The sequence below is a fragment of the Lepisosteus platostomus genome, chromosome 1 (assembly GCF_059453375.1).
Source record: "Lepisosteus platostomus isolate fLepPlt1 chromosome 1, fLepPlt1.hap1, whole genome shotgun sequence".
NCBI classification, from domain to species: domain Eukaryota; kingdom Metazoa; phylum Chordata; class Actinopteri; order Semionotiformes; family Lepisosteidae; genus Lepisosteus; species Lepisosteus platostomus.
Window position 1 is genome coordinate 6,792,880 of NC_142611.1, and position 21,736 is coordinate 6,814,615.

Here is a 21,736-nt window from a genome sequence, read left to right on the forward strand (position 1 = left end):
CTGCCATCACATTCTGACCTGAACATTTCAATGTTTCAACAGGAGTGAAATTAAGCAGATCTGACCTTAATATTTTTCTAATTTTTATTGTGTGAACTACAAGCTGAATTGCAAAGTAAAGCATTCCGTGAATTTGTCACATTTTAAAATAAGACAGTTCTCAATATATTTTCTAATTTGCTGATTGCCAGAAAAAAAAATATTAATACATTTTACAAAATGTAAACTACCAACAATTTTATGATCAGGAAACACAAACAAGATGGAAGAGAGTTTAGACTTTTAATGTATATTTCAACATGAAGCTTAATCATGCAGGATTTCCAATGATACATTTTAAACAACCCCAAAGCATGTTTAAGGTCTCTCAGCAGTGTGGCTACTAAGTACAGATGTACAGAAATATTAAGCACCTCAGAAATCAAGAACAGGGATCAATACGCAAGTTGTCATATAGAAGATGACCAGTGAACTGTTCAGTTATGGTTATCTTGCATTTCTGCAGTCAGAACTTCAGTATACAGTACCATATATATTCAGAATCTAAATGCAGAAAGTAATGTAAATACATCTATTCATAAAAAATGCCAGAAATAAACAAATCATTTAAGGACATTACATAGCCTCACTCACAGTCTGTAATGGAGAATACCCTGCACTAGACAAGGATAAGGCAATCGTTCAGAGATAGGTTATGTTCAAAGAGCCTTCATTGTGCTGTGTCTTTTTCTGTACTGTATGTGTTTTTTAAGTGCTACCATTATTTGTTACAGGAACAACAACAACTTCTAGCATGTGCAAAACAGTAACGCACACAACGCAGGTGAAAAGCAATCTGTGTGCAAAACATGTTAAATAATGCTTTGTAGTGTGAATTCAAATGTGATGTCAATCAAGATTCAATGGCATTACCTATCATAAAATGTATAATTCCATGCTACTTCCAGGTTCAAGGCTCCTTCACAACTTTGCTTTTAAAATGGTTAAATCAGAGCAACTCCTGAAGATTCATTAAAATGATCTTTGCTTTTCATGATTTGATGTCTATAACTGCAAGTTACTCATTAATGACAAGTGGTCAGTACGTATTTCTGATAGATCAAATTCTTTCATTCTGAATGTGACATCCCTCCATTTTCTGAAACAAAACTGCTGATTTGTCACGCAGTTTTTAGCCACGAAGCTTTCTATTTTGATGACGGGCAGGTCGTTGATGTGCATGTAGGAGCCCACTATGCCCCAGTCGAACTTGCAATTCTTGCAGAACATCTTCATCTTCTTACTAAATCCATCGTAGGTCCTGGGCTTGTCGTGGGGCTTCGTGATGCACCGTTCAAAAAATATTTTGTTCAGAACGACGTGGTGTGACTCCTAGAGACAAACAGTAGAAAGATTACTTTTCGTGCATCGGGAAAGAATAACAAATATCATAAAGGAGTAGGGCAGCATGGTGGCACATTGTTTAGCATTGCTGCCTCACAGGGCTGAGACCTTAAGTTGTATTCCAGACCCGGGGAGCGGTCTGCGTGGAGCTTGCATGTTCTCCCTGTTTTCATGTGGGTTTTCCACTCGAGCGCTCCAGTTTCTTCCCACTCTCCAAAGAGATACTGATAAGTTAACTAGCCTCTGGCCCTGATGTGAGTGCGTGTCTGTGCCTGGGTATGCTCTGCGATGGACTGGCATCCTGTCCAGGGTGTGTCCTGCCCTGTGCCTGTTTTTTTTTCAGAGATATGCCTCTGGTCTCCCATGACCCCTCAGTGGAAGAAGCGCTTAGAAAATGGATGGATGGATTAAATGAGTAATAACACCATGTGGGCACTACACATTTTTTACAACGGTCCAGCTAGTTCAGCTAGCCCCCCACAGTGTGCAAGTGCACTCAAACAACTGCCCTGATGATGGTTGGAACTTTACTTTCTTACATGCAGGTCTTAGTTTAGTTAATGTTGTCCAGCAAATGTGCCCCCCAAAAATTCCTGATGAACTGAAAACTGAGCTGAGCTCAACAACAAAAGCTCCTGATAAAGAGATGTCTGACAGGGGGGGTCAGTAGATGTGTGCATTTATAAATGGCTTCCTAAACTAACGTGTACAGATTCAGTACCATACATGGCATATGCACGGTTCATAGAATTTCTGTTCATGGTACATTATAATTGCTGGTTGTTGTCATAAATTGAAAATGGAGAATTATAAATTTAACAAAATGAAAAATCAATAAAAGAGACACTGAACTACACACAATGACTTCTAATAAATATGTTCCACTGAAAATCATTATTTTTCTATGCTACTGTTTATATACTGTAAAGTGCATTAGTCCAATAACAATGTTAAGTATTAATTTTAAATTATTTTAATCCTCTCATTATTCCTTACCCGTAGTACTCTCAAATCATCAGAAAAACACATCATGCTCTTGCATTTTGAGCAAAGGAGTTCAAAACTTTCACTTGTTCTGGGCATTTGTGGGGCTGAATTGATATAATCCCGTATTTTCTTGTCTTCTCTTTGAAGAATATCAATCTGAAACAGGATGCAAGAACTTTAACAAATCTGAGAATTTTTTATCGACCAAAAACTGCCTCTTTTTTGGGTCACTTGGAATGGTGAAGTAACATTCTTACCAGACATCTAAAAATGTCACTTAGCAATCCTTTAGGTTTAATATATTTAATATTTTATATTTTGCATCTGCTTTCCATCACTGTTGCTTATAACCACCAGTACAAAAATACTACAGGTGAGTGAGTCTGACAGTGCTATAGTCTCCTTCAACACAGAGAATTCATTACATAGAACACAGTGCAGCTAATTAATGAGGAAGAATATAGAGCAGTGTTCTTTGAATACACCACCATCATAATAATAAAGATGATGATAATAACATCTCTTTATTATATACAGTATATTTTCCTTCAAAGAATGATGATATACTATAGTATAAATGTATAACCTGTAAGTGTGACAGGAGTTAAAACAGGACACAAAGAATTGATTATAAATCTTACAAAAATAAACAGCAATTACTCATTCAGTTAAAGACTGTAACTTTTTAAATGTTTTGCAAACTCTTAACTTTGAATCAAATTAAAAAGCAAACAATATCGGCAATAAAGTACGAAACACTGGAGTGGAAATCAGAGGTAACTGAGTGCATAAATCCAGGTCTATATACATAACCAATCCAATATCGAACCACATACATGGGTATCACAATAAACAGCAAACAATATTAATGCACTGTAAAACTGGTACCTTATGAAGCATGGCCTCTCTAGATAGCTGTAAGTTATTGACAGCTTTGTCCATAATCTTTTCCCGGAATATATTTAACTGTTCCTTCTCGATGCGTGCTTTTTCACTTGAAACAAGGATACACTTGCTGCCCTGTGCTCTTCCACGACCTAGAATTTGTAATCAAAAGCACAGTTAACATTAAAATATTATTAAAGGCTCCATGTAATCAGTAAGCCATGTGTTACTATATTGCACTCCATAAGGATATGCATAGCATAAGGATATATTACAGAAATTAGTTCCTTACTGGTCATAAATTATAGAAATATGATTTAGTAATAATATCCAACAGCTCGGTCAAAACAGGAATTGAAATCAAAGTCTTCTGAAGAACACACAAACCCATGAATCTAAGCTTTACTAACACCAGCTATGTGTGTGAATCCTAAACTCCTATCACCATCACCTTTGCTTAAGCAATTCCTTTAGGAGGTGAGAAGGAAGTTACTTCCTCAGCCTGTCACAAGACTCACAATTGTCCAATTTTCAATCTTGGTTTGTCAGCTAATGGCTATATGTGAACTAATCTGGCCAGCCACCCTTTTACATCCACGTTTTATAGATCACACCTGCAGGGTGAGACGTGATCAACTCTGCCACCTTGTGGTCAAAAGGGTTACAAGCCAGATTCTAGAAATTCAACACAGCAGATCTCAAACAAAATACAATATATAAACATTAGAATTCACACAGGAGTTCTCAATTAGCGTTTGTTTGCTAACCTGCACAGGGAACTTAAAATATTTATAGTGTCTACACCATACAATAGTTTCCTGATGACCTTTAATCAGAACACACAGTATCTTATCACTATCTATTACACATACCAATGCAAGTACAGACAGAAAATGAATTGTAAGGGCAAGTTATATGAGATTAGGTTTCTAATAAGCATGTAAAACTGTCAACACTTTTTCAGAATCAAAGCCTTATGTGACTGCCGACATTAAAACGTCAAATGTTAATTTCAGACTAAGGAAGCTCACTTGTGTTACAGAGACTTCAGATGTGCTTACTGATACTATTTGGAAACCTTCCCCCTTGTCATCATGGTACACCTATATTCTGTACAATTATTTTGTGAAACAAATGCTAATTTATCTACAGATGCCAGGGAAGCAGAATTGGAACCTAAATAGTGTGAGTATGGCATTTTTAGAAGAAAAAAAACACTTTCACACAACAGGGTTTGTTAAATGAAGGCATTTAAAAATATAAGAGTGTCTTTTTTCTATAACAGTATGGAAAATACAGTGGCTCCCTACTTTTTGAAAGAGTTATTTGTGAAATTCTAGAATCCCTGAACAAAATGTAGTGCATGTATTGGAGTGTACGAGCAAGAAAAAAAGCTGCATTTGTGGTCATTCCACTAAAAATCACTATTATATTTTGTGCAAAACAACTGAAGTTCTTACCTCTGACTTGAACCATCTTGACCACATTGCCAACATACTCATACATGAGTACCAGGTTGCACTGTGGAATATCAATCCCTTCATCGGCTACGGAGGTGGCGATCAGTACCTTACTTTGATCAGAACTTTTAAAGGAATCCAGAAGGCCTTTCTTGGATGTCAATGTCATCCCTGGAAAAAGAAATCAAAAGACTCAAGATTTCATCCATTTTCTAGCCACTGCGTCTTTCAGATTCAGGCTCACAGGGAGCCCGGGCCTATCTGTTAGGCAGGGTGCACCCTGGATGGGACACCAGTCCATCGCAGGGCAGACACAAACAAGCACACACTGACACCAGGGAGAATGTTATTTTATCCGATTAATTTCTAGTCCTATTTTATGTTGTTTGCATATGTTTCTGTTGGCATTTTCTGTTTTGAGTTTAATTCTACATTGTAATTGCTTACTTCATTACACAGTAAAAAAAAAAAACTCTTTCTGAATGCAATGCTTTGTGCTAACTGTGACTCCTACAACTTTCCCAAAGGGAGTTAAAAGATATTGAACAATCAACTGAAAGCCAACAGTCTCCTTGCAAACCTCTGCAACTGATACACACTAAGAATGATCCCAACACTGTATCTCGGAACTGCCGAGGGAAATTGAAAAACAGTGTTTATTAATTTAGTTTAAATCTTTCATGAAATGTATTTATCTTTCCATACTAATGTAAAACACAAATGGAGTGAAAAAAATCTAAACTAGATTGAATCTGATCACAATTTCTTATTTTCCACCTGGCTAAGACAAGGATAAAACACTAAATCTGAAGGGATCATTTATTTTTTCAAGAGAAATGAGACAATTTACCAATTTGGGGTGTATCACTGTTATTGGAGATAACAGAAAGAACAGAAACTATGTCCTTTAAAAAAAACAACTTTCATTTAAGCACCCTGCTGATTTTCAGCAATATAACTGTATCTAAGCATAATTAGACAGAATTTATTTTTCTTAGAGAACAAAACATTAGAGTCTATACAGCAGCACCTGGTTTCCAATGATTCTGACAGGATGTTATGATAATGTTTGCAATGAAGTAACTAGTATTAGATACTAGATTTCAGATAAAAACATTAAGATTAAATTGAACTGTGTGTTTCTACACTGTACTGAATGTTTTCTTGAGACAACTAAAAAGAGACCTTTTTGGACATATCTAGAAAAACACAGATTCACAGCCAAAACCATGCCCCCAAGCCACATATAAACTGGTAAGGTAAGTGCTAATCATTTTCAATGTTGTAGAAATGCACAATTGAAGTTAATTGTTTTACAGGTTCTCAGTTGAAACATGTCCTGTTTAGGAAAGGGAGTCATTTTGTGGTCAGAAACAAAGCATGATCTAGCAGATTTGCTTTTCCGTGGGTGGGCTGTGAATCTTAATGTGTCGCAATGAACTGTAGTTACCTGACTTTGCAAAAGCTGTAATTTGAAGTAATAATAATAATTGCTTACACTTATATAGCGCTTTTCTGGACACTCCACTCAAAGCGCTTTACAAGTAATGGGGACTCCCCTCCACCACCACTGTGCAGCCCCACCTGGATGATGGGACGGCAGCCATAGTGCGCCAGAACGCTCACCACACATCAGCTATCAGTGGGGAGGAGAGCAATGAAGCCAAATCATAGATGGGGATTATTAGGAGGCCATGATTGGTAAGGGCCAATGGGAAATTTGGCCAGGATGCCGGGGTTACACCCCTACTCTTTTTGAGAAACGCCCTGGGATTTTTAATGACCACAGAGAGTCAGGACCTTGGTTTTACGTCTCATCCGTAGGACAGCGCCTGTTTACAGTATAGTGTCCCGATCACTATACTGGGGCATTAGGATCCACATGGACCTCAGGGTGAGCACCCCCTGCTGGCCCCACTAACACCTCTTCCAGCAGCAACCTTAGTTTTTCCCAGGAGGTCTCCCATCCAGGTACTGACCAGGCTCACACCTGCTGAGCTTCAGTGGGTTGCCAGTTGTGAGTTGCAGGGTGATATGGCTGCTGGTAAGTAATGACTTAGGAATATGTGCACGATACTTGGTTGAAGATATGGGGCTGCGATGACTTCCCAAAGGAAACCCCCTGAAAATTTCCAAACAACCAGTCGGTGCATTTAGAAAGAGATGACCCTGTAAACTCATTTCTTCACACTTTCACCTACAGTACAGACCTGTTTGCTGAGATCTCTTTCCGCGGCCTATTAACACCCCTGGTTTCAGGAACTTCAAAGTGTCGTTTTCATCGATCCAGTTTTTCAAAGCCTGTCCCAAGAAACAACAGAATTCCGATCAGGCAAAGGAATGGGCATTTCGACATTACACTGATGGACTGGCATCTCATCTAGAGCGTTATCCCATCTGGCACCCTGCCGGACTCCTGGGTCTGGTTCCGGCTCAGCTCAACTCTCTGGGGATGCCAGTAACGGAAAACTAACACAGACTTCGAGAGAGACAACATGAAGACAATCAGAATTTTACTCCCTGCTCCTCTGAGAACAAGGAAGCTTGACCACATGAGCACATGCATATCAGAGGAAAATAAAGGAAGGCAGGTTCAGTGATTACAAAAGGAATATTCTGCCTCACGTAAGAGGATATAAAAAGCGCAGTGCACATTCACCACTGAGTGTTGTCACAGGAAGTGAACTCTCAGTGAACGTCTGTCTCTGTTCAGGCGCATGTGCAACCAGACCCACAAAATTGTTCTTACTTCTGCCAGCGCTCTAGTCCGGACAAAGAGCACCGTCCGTGTTTGATCATTGTTCCTGTACTCCTCATCCAGGATGTACTTCAGCTCCTTCAGCTTGGGATTCTCTTCACGTTCGCAGTTCGAGAGCTGGACCAGATGTTTGTGCTCAGCTGTCAGACAATTCAAGCACATCTGTAATTGCCTAGAGAAAACACTTCCGGCCTGAAGTCTAGGTTTGATATGCGAGTGCTGCTTCTTACGTTTTTATTCTAGCATTGCTGACATGCTAGAACAAAACTCCTCATGTTCTTCATGAAAATTGTTTGTGCTCTCAAACATTGTAAGAAGACAAGAGCGAGATTCCTGGTATATAGTTCTTGCTTTTTCAACATTAATCAGCCTTATAATCTACATGAGCTCCATTAATTACATTTAGGTCCTTAACCTAAATTACCTAAATCTAACCTTGTTTTGCACTGGCTGAAAAACTCATGAAAAAACACTACTCACATAAAACATCACATAAATATCTCCACTATGTTTGGCCCTCATGAAACAGAGTATTAGAACCTGCAAAGGCCCTGCGCTTGTGAGCTGTAACCACTGTAAAGGAGAAAGGCAGCACATACAGTATTTTCATCTAAACAGTATTCGTATATACTGTACTGTACATTACAGTGTAGAAAAACTCGATTCAATTTAGTGCATATACAGGTTACACATTGTACTGTACATACCATCAAAAAAAGCTGTTATCTTCTGCTCTGTTTCATCAAATCCTGCATTCCTGACTTGGTCAAAAAACGCTTCCAAGTAAACCAGTGCATCTTTTGTCCGTGCATCTTCATTAATGATAAGGGCATCATTATATTTCTGTAAAGAGAAAAAGGGAACATTTTCTACTCAAAATTAAACAAAATGCCACTTTTTTAAGAAAGTCCCTTCTAAGAAAAACACTGTCAAGTGTAAAATATGTTATTTTTTTCTCCACTGGAACACCATTATAATAATGGTCAGTTATGGAATCCGTTCACACTTATAGATTACGAATAGAGGCCTTTCACACACATCTTCTAGCTGCGTGCTGTTGTAACTACTCAGCGATAACTGATCTGGACAGCCGTGACATTCAGAAGTTAACGTTCTTCAAAATGTAACAAGAGGTGCTCATTCATTTTCTAGCCGATTGTGTCTTCTTTTAGCTGTTAAAAGATACAGTGTCTGCTGATTAGTGCTGTTCTTTACATTTAATGATCTGCATCAAGGACAATTTACACTCAAAGAAATGTTGATTTTATCACCAAAATATCTAGATAGACAAAGTTCTGAGACTTATGATTTGACATGATCATAAAACCCTTTGTTTTGTTTTTATATTAACTGTGTATTTCTCTGATAGTGAGAAGCAAATTATTGCAACTCCACACTATGGGATTAAAACAATGAATCATTATGTAAGAAATATCTTCGTAACATGTTCATGGTAAATTAGCGTTAAATTATGTTTTGCAATATCAGAAATAATTTGCATGCGCTGTATCTTGTTTTATAGAACAAAAGCCTTGAAAACATCTATGGTGATGTAACATCTGGTAAAGACCAGGTTTCTGCTTTCATTGTGTCATACGGATATACAGTAGGCTCATTTTTAAAGTCTGTCATGTCAGAGTCTTGGGCAGTTACAATGGGCAAACCTTGTGAACATACTGTGAGTATATTACTTCTATTGATGAGGTTCTCTTTAGTTTGGAGAAATCGATGAATTTATTTTGCCCCATTTCAGATTCCTGTTCACGCTGCCACATGAACCACGGCACCCGCATGGCTTCTGGACTCACCCTTAAGTGTTCAGTGTAATTGAAAAGAGCTCGGCAAACTCTGCTCTCTTCCTTTTTGTCCGACAGCTGCAGAACTTTACACCTTTTCTGCACATCTACGATCCACTGTTCGTACTTCTGTGTCCCATAATCCTGGGTCTGAATGTTTGACAGGGAGTCTGACGAGAAACGATACACACACATTTTAGAGTTCTGTAAAAAAAACAACATATGGCTTTCTGTGCTTGTGGTGCAAGCAGAGGATTTAGGACTTTAGAATATGACACAGGAAGTACAGTAGTTACCTATGTTATAAAGATTCCTGGCAAGGCCTTCAATGTTAGACATTATTCTACAAATGATGGAAATGAAGGGGTCACTGGTCCGTTTTTCCACTTGGAAGAAAACTTCGAAAGAAAAGAAGAAGAAAGTCATCCATTATAACATAACATCACAATGTAAATCACATAGGACACATAGGAGTGTGTGGCCACCTTTGGAAGCAAAACAAGCTGTACATCTGAGACATGTTTTGGACCATGTAGCTGATTCCGCCATGTGAAAATCTATCCCATTCCTCTCACAGAGTCAGGACGGAAGTGTGCCTGTCCACTGTCCACAAGATGTCACAAGTCTAGCATGTACAGTGTCCATGGCACAACTGTCACATTCCCTTAATTTAAAGAATGCGGTTGTTCCACAGGCAGCATACAGACATGCATTGAGCTGCTATAATCCTGTCATTTTAGGAGGAAGGGCAGCAAGAGAGATCCCAGGACTTGAAGGCTGTAGCACCAGTCAGTCAAGCTGACACCAATCACTTCAAGTTCTGTGGTGATCAGACACACTGGGCTCGACCATCCAACATGGATCTCCCCATTGATTAGTCTGTTGGGCATCGTTCTGCACATTTGCACCACACTGACATCCATCAAGCTGGTCTACACAACACATGGCCTCATCTCTACAGAGGTTTTTGAGACCACTGTTGGCTAGTACTTGCATATCATCGTCTGTGATCAGACCTACAACTGTGGTGTCATCTGCAAACGTGATGATGGAGTTGGTGTTATGTTTGGCCTTACAATCGTGGATGTAAAAGGAGTAGAGCAATGGACTAAGCACACAACCCTGGGGGACCCCAGTGTTCAGAGTTAGTGTGCCGAGATGTGGTCTCCAAGCCTGACAGCCTGGGGTCCAGAATCCAGTTGCAGAGGGTGGTGTTGAGACCCAGTGCACTGAGTTTCTTTACTAGCTTCTCTGGAACGATGGTGTTAAAAGCTGAGCTGAAGTCGATGAATAGTAGTCTTGCGTATACAGTATGTTCTTTTTATCCAGATGGGATAGGGTGGTGTGTATGGCAATGGAAATTGTGTCATCTGTGGATCTTGGACCAGTAGGCAAACTGGTATGGGTCCAATGTGTCTGGAATGATGTCCTTAATGTGCCCCATGACCAGCCTCTCTGGGCACTTCATGATGACAGAAGTTAGTGCCACCGGGTGGTAGTCACTAAAGCATGTCACTGTGGTTTTCTACGGCATTGGGATGATTGTGGTTGTCTTGAAGCAGGTGGGGCCTACTGCTATCGGAAGCAGAGAAACTGGGAGAATGAAAATGATCAAGAATGTGGAGCACGATGATGTGTCAATCTTGGCGAAGTGTTGCATTGTAACTCATAATCTACCAGATCATGGTCTATCATTGATGGACTGTGTCTGCAAAACCTTACCAGGTTAGAAACAGTAGAAATAGAAAAGCCAAAGCCTTTATCCACTAAGGATCTTGCCAAAGGAGCAAAGGAGCCCCCAATTAAGATTATAAGCACTACAGGGCAAGAGGGGTGAAGTATAAAAATGCATTTGACCTCTATTTATAGTGTACTGAAAGAACAGAAAATTGCAGAAATTGTAAATGATGTGTTGAATAAGAATTTAATTGGAAGCTTGATGAATGAGGAAACTTAAGTGTATGTGTTTGATGTTTTGGACACTTCTGGGCAGACAGCAGTGGAAACTGACATTATTTGCCCATCCACCGTAACCATGCGAGTATCTCAGTTACTGTCATGCTTTCACTAGCACAGCAATTCAGCAGACACATTACAAGACCATTTTACCCATTCCACCTTAGATCTCCTTGGGTGAAAACAGGGTGCACAAAAACTTTACACTCGTTGAGTATATAAGACTACATTTTTCTACAAATTCTTATTGTTACCTTTTTCAGGGATATTTACAAATGATGTAAGTTCCTCCTGGTTTTCCTTCACAGTTGAAATGACCCTCACATCCAGGTTTGCACACAGCTGACATATATTATGAGCTGCTTCATCTTCATTCTTGAAACTTCCTATTCCAACTGAAGCTGTCAGCCCAACAATCTACTCATCAAATAAACGATAATAATAACAGAGGGAATAACAAAACTGTGAAGTTAACTTTGTTTTTCACGGTTTCATTTGGTTGTTCTGCCGAGAGTAAACAATTAGAAACTCTGATCACGTGAACTTGTCCTCAAAAATAAGCTATTTTTTATTAACAAAGAGTTACATTGTGATCTAGTGAAAGACTTATACTGTTGTCTATTATTAGATACTCACAGATCAGATGTCCAGGAGATGTTTATGGGTTTAATATTAGCAGGGACATTTTTTAAAGTTTTTAAAGTGAAAGCATCTCCAGGAAAACATCTGGAATGTTTGTAGTATTTGATCAAATGTAGCAGATTTCGCATTAGAGATAAAACTGGAATTGAAAGTTCCTGTATCTTGTAAAGAACAATAAATTCCTAAATTCTTCTTTCAGTAGTTGTGCTCATATATTTGCATTCCTGAAGACATAACTATTGTACAACTGTTGGAGAATGTATATTTCATAGTTGCCTGAATACACATATATTCAGATACCTGTATATAAATATACTGTACTGCTTTCTCCTCAGTTAAAAGTGTTTTACAGCCATTGATAAGGATGTTGTCTCATAAGTGGAGAACAGGCATATTTGTCCACCTCCTTATACTTGGAAAACCGTATGACTCCTGACAAAGCCTGAAGAATCATTTGAGATTGCATATTTTGAAGGGAGACTTCAGGTAACACTATGCTTCACGCTAATGTGAAAAAAGCAGCTGTGTGTATAGAGAAAATTATATACTGTATTTTAATAAACCTAAACCCTAAGAAAGGCAATTTTATTCATCTTTCCTGCTGTAAATGAAGAACATTTTAGACTACTGTAGAATATTATAAAGAGGACCTGCCATGAATTCAACAATGCATATTAACACATAATGTAGGAATTGCAGTGAAAAAAGAACAATCTCCTTCATCACCAATCCTGGTGTAAATATCAAACCTTTGCAGGAGTCTCTGGCCTGGATCCTGCATAAGGACACAGGCCAAGACGTCTTACACTACTGTGATTGAGACTGGTGTTCTGTCACACACACAGTATCTCTAAGTGAACTTTGCTCCTTATACATGACACAGGCTCTGAATTGGGAAGTTCAGGAAATGGAAGCCTGGAATATGATTGAAAAAGGCCCGTTTACTGTACCTGAGGCAGCGGTCCATTCTTTTTATCTATTTTGCAGTCCAGGTAGTTGGTCATAAGGATATTGTAGGCATGCTTTCCAGTGGTATTGTGGCATTCATCAAATATCAGGAGAGTGAAGAGAGACAGTGATAGCACCTCTCTAGTTTTAATAGCATTTACCAAAATCTGGGGCGTCAGTACAATGATGTCATTGTTTTGTATAATCATTCCCACGGGAATATGATCTCCTGTGTCACCGCAGAGACCTGCAACCCTACATAAAACATTCAAAATATCAGCGGTGTCGTTTAAGAGGGTCTCCCAAACATTTATTCATATTGAAGAAAATCCTTTACGTTTTTGTAATGGGGAGAGAATGAAGGTTATGGACATTGACATTGTAATTAATACACCATATTCCGGCTTCAGCGATCATACAGAAAAAAAATTAATTGAATCACCAGAAAGGAAGGCTTAAGGAACAAACTTTTTAACCTATATAACTTCTGTGAAAACAAGTGAGCTCAAGGCAGATAGCAGAAGTAAAGTTATTATTCTTTCGGGATGACCTCTATTCATTGGCAAACGTTCTTATTTTTTGTGAACAAGGATTCATCAAATCATCCTACAGTTTAAAACGACATCACTGATGTCTTGTAACTTTGCAATTACATGCTATTAACAAGAACTGCACACACACAAAATGATTACTGATTAAATATAGAAAATGTCACGGATGTCGAAGAGGACAAACCGTGGAATGGCAGGAGAGTGAAAAGACCCTATGCGTAGCGGCGAGACGGGAGTTAGCCCGGGCTCAGCTGTTCAGGAAATGCCGTATAGAAACCTATGCCCTCAGGTAGCGGACGTGGGGCGACCTGGTGCTAGGCGGGTTTCAGGACATCCGAACGTCAATGCTGAGCGAGGGCAGAGTGCAAGACCCGGAAATATATAGTCCCAGAGAGAGAGAAACACCGGAAGGACAGCAGAGAACCGGAAAAGAGAGACAGGACAGAGAAGGAGCAGCCAGAGGGCGTGACAGAAAATTGTCTAAAATCTGTGCTTACTGAACTTCTTCATTTCCATCCATAAAATGACTGCGGAACAGTGCGTATTGCTGTTCATACACATCCACCTTTGTGGCCATGAAGACAATCTTAGGCTTCCGTTCATGTTTAGCTTTCAGGTGATTTTCGCAGATGGCAAGAGCCACAACTGTCTTTCCACAGCCTACAAAGAAAACAAACATCATTTTTAAACTCACACTTTCATTCACTTCTTCCAAAAAGTAGGAGAGGGAGCAGAAATATTAGTAATTGGTGTTTCTATTCCCACACCCATTTTAAATTTACACAACACATTTTTGTCATAATATTCAATCACCTGAAAGAAATGTCTCCTTCCCACCCCCCTTATATAAATATCTGGAATAACAATTTTATTAAAAATGCATTATTCTCCACAAAAATGGGAGATGAAGGATTTATCAGTGCCTCACAGGGACAGACCTGGTCTCAGGTCTCTTACTGTACGGTACCTGTTGGAGCGCAGATGATTGTGTTTTCCCCGTTAAAAGCCGGCACTGCCAGCTCCTCCTGGTACTTCCTCAGCTTCCTCCTCGCACGGGATTCAGCCAGGGAGCTGCTGTTACTCGTTCCTGCAGCAAAACATTTAAACATGCTCAGCAGCGATTGTTGGAAAGAGACCCAAAACACATTTTAACGTGAATAGGGGTTATAAAGTAAAATGTGAAAACGGTCATGAATGAAGTCTTTTGAAACAGAAAGAACGCGTGTATGATTACGTTACAGGTGTGGCTGCTGCCACGGAAACTGCGGTTCTGGGACTTTAGTGTGACATACGAAAGTGCGGGCCTCAAGCACTTGAAATGGTATCCAATAGATTGAGTGCTGATGAATGAGAATTCATAAAAAGAACATGGCGTGACTGATACGCAGTGCAACTCCCCAATCAGTGTTCTAAGCCCAGCTCCATCACTAAGGCAGGGGAATTCAGTATCTATACCCATGACAATGGCACGATAGTACATTCGTACTATCACATATTCATAAGCTTACAAATGAGTATTGCAAAACCTTTAAAACATATAATAAAAACAAATAATTGCCACTTATTTTTGCTGTACATTTTGCTCATCCAATTTGAAATAGCCAAAACAACAAACAACAACATCTTGGGCGTTTTTAAAATGTAAAATATTTCTGTGTTTTGAGCGCACACTATTTGATGACATTGTCGCTATTATTTAAAGGTGTAATACCTGGCTGTCCATTAAAGTTTCCACTTAGGCAGTCCACGTCAGCTTCTTCTCTGTACTCAAAGCGAACGGTGGCTTCACCTTCATTTGCCTCACTGTCATCTGCTGCCTTTTCATTTTCTACAGGAAGAATTCCAAAACAAGGATGAGTCACACTCGTCATTCACCCCAGCCTGGAGCTAATGATATTATTGTTAACAATAATTTGCTCTGCAGGGGCCCTTAACCAGCGTGAATTGAATATTAATACAATTGAATGCCTTTTTAGATTTTTAAACCACTCTCCTCGATATTTTATTCACCATTCCCAGGAAAAATGGAAATAATTTACTAAACCTGTACTGTGCTGCTTTATTATTAATAAAAATCTACACCTCAGCAGTTTTTGTTCTTGTAGAAACTTAACCTGCATGAGCAGGGACTCAAACGGCAGAACCAGAAAGCTGCTGATGAAGGAGCCGACAGCAGAAAATTAAATACATACCCGTATCATCTAGTAACTCGTAGGCAACCATGTAATTGCAGTTTTGCAGCGCTAGCGTCAGGGTCTTGTACCAGTTGGATTTGTCTGACCTTTTCAAGCATTCAGTAAACTTTTGAGCTCCCGCAATGTTCCCTTTTTGAAGACTGATCTGAGAAAAACACTATTATTAGTCACAGTGTGACATATTCAGGGCACTTATAAAGTTATTCAGCCCCTTCCCAAGAACTTACTACGAAACATGTGGAATGAAATGTACACAAAGCCATGAAATGTGGAACTAAATGGAACCAAGAAGTGTATCCTCTCATGGAAAATGACAAGACACCTCAGGGCACTAGCATCATTAATGAACACCAAACAATGCATTCAGGCCTCCATTGATGTAAATGTAGATCACAGTGAGATCGTATAGTGCCCTGTACTGTGTTTCTGATATGTGTACTTTCTTTACATCCCCACTTAAGGTTTCTTGACCAAGAACAAAATAAGGCTTATATTTAACCTGATCCCATCCTGTCAATCCATGCACCAACTGAAACGTCAATGCTGAAAAGGGGAAGCTACCTGTAAATATTTATCTGTTCAAATGATAATTGTCCCACGAAAAATACATCCTTTGATTGGTACAGGATGCGAATGGTGAGTGATCCCGAATGGGGCCAGTATTCCTCACATCAACACCCCAAGGTTGGATGGGAAGAGTAAGGACGACTGAAGGGAGTTACTAGAACACAGGGGTAATCAATCTGTTGTTACCTAGACCAAACGTTCATCTCAAGGTTTCCATAACCCAAGCTATTCCAAAGCTTTCCTTCATTTCCTTCCAACATTATTGCAGCAACGCAACATGGGAAGGCAACTTAACAACTGGTCATATTCCAAGTCTAACGGATATTTTCCCAGCTTTATAGAAAACCACAGACTAAACAAAATTCCATAAGGACACACTCTAAAAAGAAAAGTAAGACACCGATTTCCACCTACTGCCATGATCTCCTCACATTCACGGTCAAGAAGGCAGTCCTTCATGTGGTCGATCATTTCTGTCGGCTTTATCTGTTTAGTGAAAGACTGTTCAATACGATCCAACAGATGCTTAAAAGGTTCCATACTGTCAATGTTTTTAAAGTCCCATTCTTTAATCGCCTCATAAAGTCCAGTGTAACCTTCAAACGAAAAGGGACAAAGGGCACATTTGTCACGTTAGGAAGCGTTACGTTTTTAATGTTGATTCTAAGTCTAAGAAATATTAAACTAACATACTGAACATCAAATGAAACCACTATTTGTGCGGGTGACTTTTCAGAAAATTAAAGTATATGGATTTTGGCTATCGGTGAGCTTCCTCCAGTTCAGTTCAGGGTCACCGGGGGAGTCGGAGCCTAGCAGCCATATCACCCTGCATCTCACAACTGGCAACCCACTGAAGCTCAGCAGGTGTGAGCCTGGTCAGTACCTGGATGGGAGACCTCCTGGGAAAAACTAAGGTTGCTGCTGGAAGAGGTGTTAGTGGGGCCAGCAGGGGGCGCTCACCCTGCGGTCCATGTGGGTCCTAATGCCCCAGTATAGTGACGGGGACACTATACTGTAAAACAGGCGCCGTCCTTCGGATGAGACGTAAAAACCGAGGTCCTGACTCTCTGTGGTCATTAAAAATCCCAGGGTGCTTCTCAAAAAGAGTAGGGGTGTAACCCCGGCGTCCTGGCCAAATTTCCCATTGGTCCTTACCAATCATGGCCTCCTAAAAATCCCCCTCTATGAATTGGCTATATTACTCTGTTCTCCTCCCCACTGATAGCTGATGTGTGGTGAGCGTTCTGGCACACTATGGCTGCCGTCGCATCATCCAGGTGGATGCTGCACATTGGTGGTGGTGGAGGGGAGTCCCCATTACCTGTAAAGCGCTTTGAGTGGAGTGTCCAGAAAAGCGCTATATAAGTGTAAGCAATTATTATTATTATTATTATTATTATCCTGGCAAACAACAGGTGCAAGGCAGGATACACCCTGAACAGAACAGCAGTCCATCGCAGGGCAGATGAACGTGAATACGCACGCACTCGGGGTTCCAGGGCCAAGTTTCCCAGAAGCCAATTAACCTACCAGCATGTCTTTGAACTGTGGGAGGAACCTGGAGCACCTGGAGGAAACCCACACAAACACGGGGAAACCATGCAAACTCCACACAGACAGTACCACAGCCCCAGAATCGAACCCAGGACCCCAGAGCGCCAAAGCGACAATGCTTACCATTGTACCACCATGCCACCCCTAGTCCACTTCTCCGATGCAAAATGATAAAACGCAGGTCTTTATTTGCAACTTTTTAAACCTACCTTCTGCCCTCAGTGTATTCAGAAAGGCCACAAACCACCCATCCTGGTCCAGTGTCCACAGGCTCCTCATGAGCATTTCTGCAGCGCTTGTGACAGATATACCCTCTTCTGATATAATCTGCTCTGCTTTCTCTGTAGGGCATAAACCATAGTCTTCAGGAGATATTGGGTCTTTGAGTTTGTGAGTTGAATTGTGTCAAATCTACAATTTCAACCTGTTACTGTCAGACTCTAACGTTTTATTTTTGTAAATGCAGTGGGAAAAGTTTTAACGTTTAGAATATTGAATCATCTCATGAAAGTACCGAAATAAAACAAATGCCAAAAAAAAAATAGCCACCACCACACGGAAATATTGCTTACCATATGCACTTGGGTACATACTGTATATAGTATAACATAAAGACAGAGCTCAGCAGTCAAAAACGTTGTACACATCCAACAACGTACTAATTTAATATGTAAAAATTTCAATGATTAGCACAACGGACAGTTCTGTCAAGCAACTGAGATTTGCTGTTGTTCACCCTATTGAACTTCAAAAGTTAAAGCTTTTGAAGCCTTTTGTTATTTACTGCCCAAAGGGTGACGAGAGGTGTAGTCAGTCACCCAGACTGCACACGAACACCACGGGAGACCGTCCTCTTTGTGCTGCTTTAATGCAAGTCCTTTTTCTCTGCACTGTCTCTAATTCAGTATATATGAAAATGTAAATATGTAGCAGGTGGGTCTCCTTACGCCGTCTGACAGGTGAAGGGAAGATTTGTGAGGTGGGAGCTGTGCCCAAGATGCACAGTCGAAGTTCCCAACTGGATGCTCAGTGCAAAACGAGACTTCAGTCACTGGTGCGACCGATTATTTTCCTACTAATAATACGAAACATAATTCCATTTATACAGCACTTTTCTGGACACTCCAATTAAAGTGCTTCACAGGTGATGGGGACTCCCCTCCACCACTACCCATGTGTAGCCGCAATGCGAGTACAAGTTACTGCTTGCTTGTTGAGCTTGTTGACTTTCGTTTGCATTCGGCCAGTGGTTTAAAAAATTATCCCGATTAAAAAAAACTATCACTTCAGCACACAGCGCACCCTTTCTATATCGAAGCCGTCACATTCCTAACGACACAATTTGTTGTTGTTGTTTTTATCAGGCCCTCTTTGCAGCATTGCGATAAATAATAACTTGACATACCTGGACGGAGATAATCCACCATAAATTCCCTGATGTAGGAAGGGAGGAGTATTTTGACAATATAACTGTTGAACCTCTTTAAGTTTTCCTTTTCTAATTCATACATTTTTAGTTTAGTCCTTCTGCAGAAACAGACGGTAAAACAAGAAGCTGCACTCTCGATAAACAGCCTGTTGAGACCTTACACAAACCCCTCCTAGTTTCGCTTCAAGTTAATGACGTGTTTTGCAAGCTGAGCTGGAACAGAAACGAAACTGTAGAGAAACATTAAATGAAACCGGAGACATGAGCGTTGTTGATTTTTTTTGACACAGCGCAACATTAGTAAAAGGGGTGGCCTTAAAAAATTTAAGGTAGAGGTTTGTAACCCACAATTAATATGCTAACACTTTTAATATTTTCACATCTCCGTACATGCAGTTTTAAATCTCACGATTCAGTTTCAGCTTTCTTTCAGTCTCCGGTTCGCAGAGTTAAACGAATGCGCAAGAAGTCATCGTGCTGATGTGGGAGGGCTCTCGGAGCTCAGAGTTAACTGTTTGAGAAGGATTTTAGACCCCACTTGTACCATTTTTAAGCTGGTGGACGTCCGGTTTCCTGGAAAACGTAAGCTGAAAACAGAACATAAGGATGTTAAGAAACAGGAGAAGGTAATGTGGCCATTCTAGTACCTACTGTAACTGATCCAAATACAGTATCTCATATAGCACTTTTGTTTCAAAGAAGCCAGTGTATCAGCTTCAACAACATGGTAAGGAAGGTCAAGGACCATTTGCTTGCAGTCTTAAAAGAGCCCCCTGATCCCAACCACGATGATACAGTAAATGCTGCTATTTAACACCTGCTACCACCTCCTTTTACTTTGCGGAATTTTATTAAAGGGTTAAACAGAGAAGTAAATAAATGTCGCATTAATTTTCTGGATCTCAATTATAACAAATATGACTTTGTTCTTTGCAATACTATCATGATCACATTCTAACATAACTCGGTTTTTTTTAAGTGAAAGACTATCCAACCTGTAATATTCAGTTACATAATTTTGGTTCCTATTTTATCGGTATTTTGAGCTGACAGTCAGGAATAAAGGGCTGCTGTTTTATGAATGAAGTGTCTTTAGTCTTTTGCATCCTGAACTGTTTTTTAGAGATGGGGGCTTTCCTTACTGCAGCCCCTCGGGGGAGCGTGGTCATTTTGTGGTCAGAAACAAAGCATGATCTAGCAGATTTGCTTTTCCGTGGCTGGGCTGTGACTCTTAATGTGTCACAATGAACTGTAGTTACCTGACTTTGCAAAAGCTGTAATTTGAAGTAATAATAATAATATAATAATAATAATAATAATAATAATAATAATTGCTTACACTTATATAGCGCTTTTCTGGACACTCCACTCAAAGCGCTTTACAGGTAATGGGGACTCCCCTCCACCACCACCAATGAGCAGCCCCACCTGGATGATGCGACGGCAGCCATAGTGCGCCAGAACGCTCACCACACATCAGCTATCAGTGGGGAGGAGAGCAGAGAGTAATGAAGCCAATTCATAGATGGGGATTATTAGGAGGCCATGATTGGTAAGGGCCAATGGGAAATTTGGCCAGGACGCCGGGGTTACACCCCTACTCTTTTCGAGAAACCCCCTGGGATTTTTAATGACCACAGAGAGTCAGGACCTTGGTTTTACGTCTCATCCGAAGGACGGCGCCTGTTTACAGTATAGTGTCCCGATCACTATACTGGGGCATTAGGATCCACATGGACCCTGCTGGCCCCACTAACACCTCTTCCAGCAGCAACCTTAGTTTTTCCCAGGAGGTCTCCCATCCAGGTACTGACCAGGCTCACACCTGCTGAGCTTCAGTGGGTTGCCAGTTGTGAGTTGCAGGGTGATATGGCTGCTGGTAAGTAATGACTTAGGAATATGTGCACGATACTTGGTTGAAGATATGGGGCTGCGATGACTTCCCAAAGGAAACCCCCTGAAAACTTCCAAACAACCAGTCTGTGCATTTAGAAAGAGATGACCCTGTAAACTCATTTCTTCATTAGATATGGCTGCTGGCACAAGTCAATATATTAATCTACAGTACATTTTAGAAATTTTCCTTCATTTATATTACATCCCCCAACGAAACACTTATTGAAAGATAAAACTCGAAAAATCTAAAAAGTAAATAAAAAATAACAGGTACTTATAGGATTATCAATTCACACCACGAATCACATCACGTTCCACTGCTATTCTCAGGCTTGTCACCTTGACATTTGTATCTTAAAACACCATGATACACCCACTTCCTCCCACTGACACTGGAAGCAAGGTGATGTAGGATTGTAAGAAAGGGGGCAGGTGAAATTAAAATTAAAATTAAGAACATGCAGTTTATATAAAAACTGTTCTTTAAGAAACACCAAGTCAGATGAAGGATTAAAAGGGAGATAACAATCAAATATATCTTATTTGCAATAAATAATGCTATTAATCACTTTAAAAAACAGTTTATAACAGTCTCATAAATCACTGTAACCTTAGCTTTTTCCAGGCTTTTTACTTTTTAATTTTTTGTCGACAGAATAAAAATCGATGCTTCACTTGAGTGTCTAGTCCCCCGTTATGTCAATTTGTCCAATTCTTATTCATTTG

The 21,736-nt window shown here is 40.0% G+C and overlaps 1 protein-coding gene across 2 annotated transcripts; it reads right to left on the bottom strand.

The window, feature by feature from the left end:
* Window positions 1-268: 268 nt before the first annotated feature.
* rigi (RNA sensor RIG-I) lies at window positions 269-19,565 on the bottom strand. Of its 2 annotated transcripts, XM_088603954.1 has the most exons (18): window positions 19,091-19,561; window positions 17,895-18,026; window positions 16,543-16,724; window positions 15,559-15,706; window positions 15,078-15,194; window positions 14,334-14,453; window positions 13,864-14,026; window positions 12,818-13,070; window positions 11,480-11,642; window positions 9,566-9,667; window positions 9,282-9,439; window positions 8,181-8,316; window positions 7,465-7,613; window positions 6,926-7,016; window positions 4,716-4,886; window positions 3,259-3,407; window positions 2,380-2,526; window positions 269-1,371 (listed from the first exon to the last, which is right to left on the bottom strand). In XM_088603954.1, the coding sequence occupies exons 1-18, from the start codon at window positions 19,194-19,196 to the stop codon at window positions 1,045-1,047; spliced, it is 2,814 nt and encodes a 937-aa protein (XP_088460080.1). In that variant the 5' UTR covers window positions 19,197-19,561; the 3' UTR covers window positions 269-1,044. The 2 variants fall into 2 exon arrangements, with proteins under 2 accessions (XP_088460080.1, XP_088460167.1); XM_088604041.1 differs by lacking the exon at window positions 17,895-18,026 and having other exon boundaries at window positions 19,091-19,565.
* Window positions 19,566-21,736: the final 2,171 nt, after the last annotated feature.

Coding starts and splice junctions, on each gene's coding strand:
- rigi (XM_088603954.1), bottom strand. CDS start 19,196: ATGTATGAATTAGAAAAGGAAAACTTAAAGAGGTTCAACAGTTATATT. Junction 8,317..9,281: donor ATTACACTGAACACTTAAGG/GTGAGTCCAGAA, acceptor TTCTCTTTACAG/AAATATAATGATGCCCTTAT. Junction 7,017..7,464: donor GGACTAGAGCGCTGGCAGAA/GTAAGAACAATT, acceptor TTCTTGGGACAG/GCTTTGAAAAACTGGATCGA.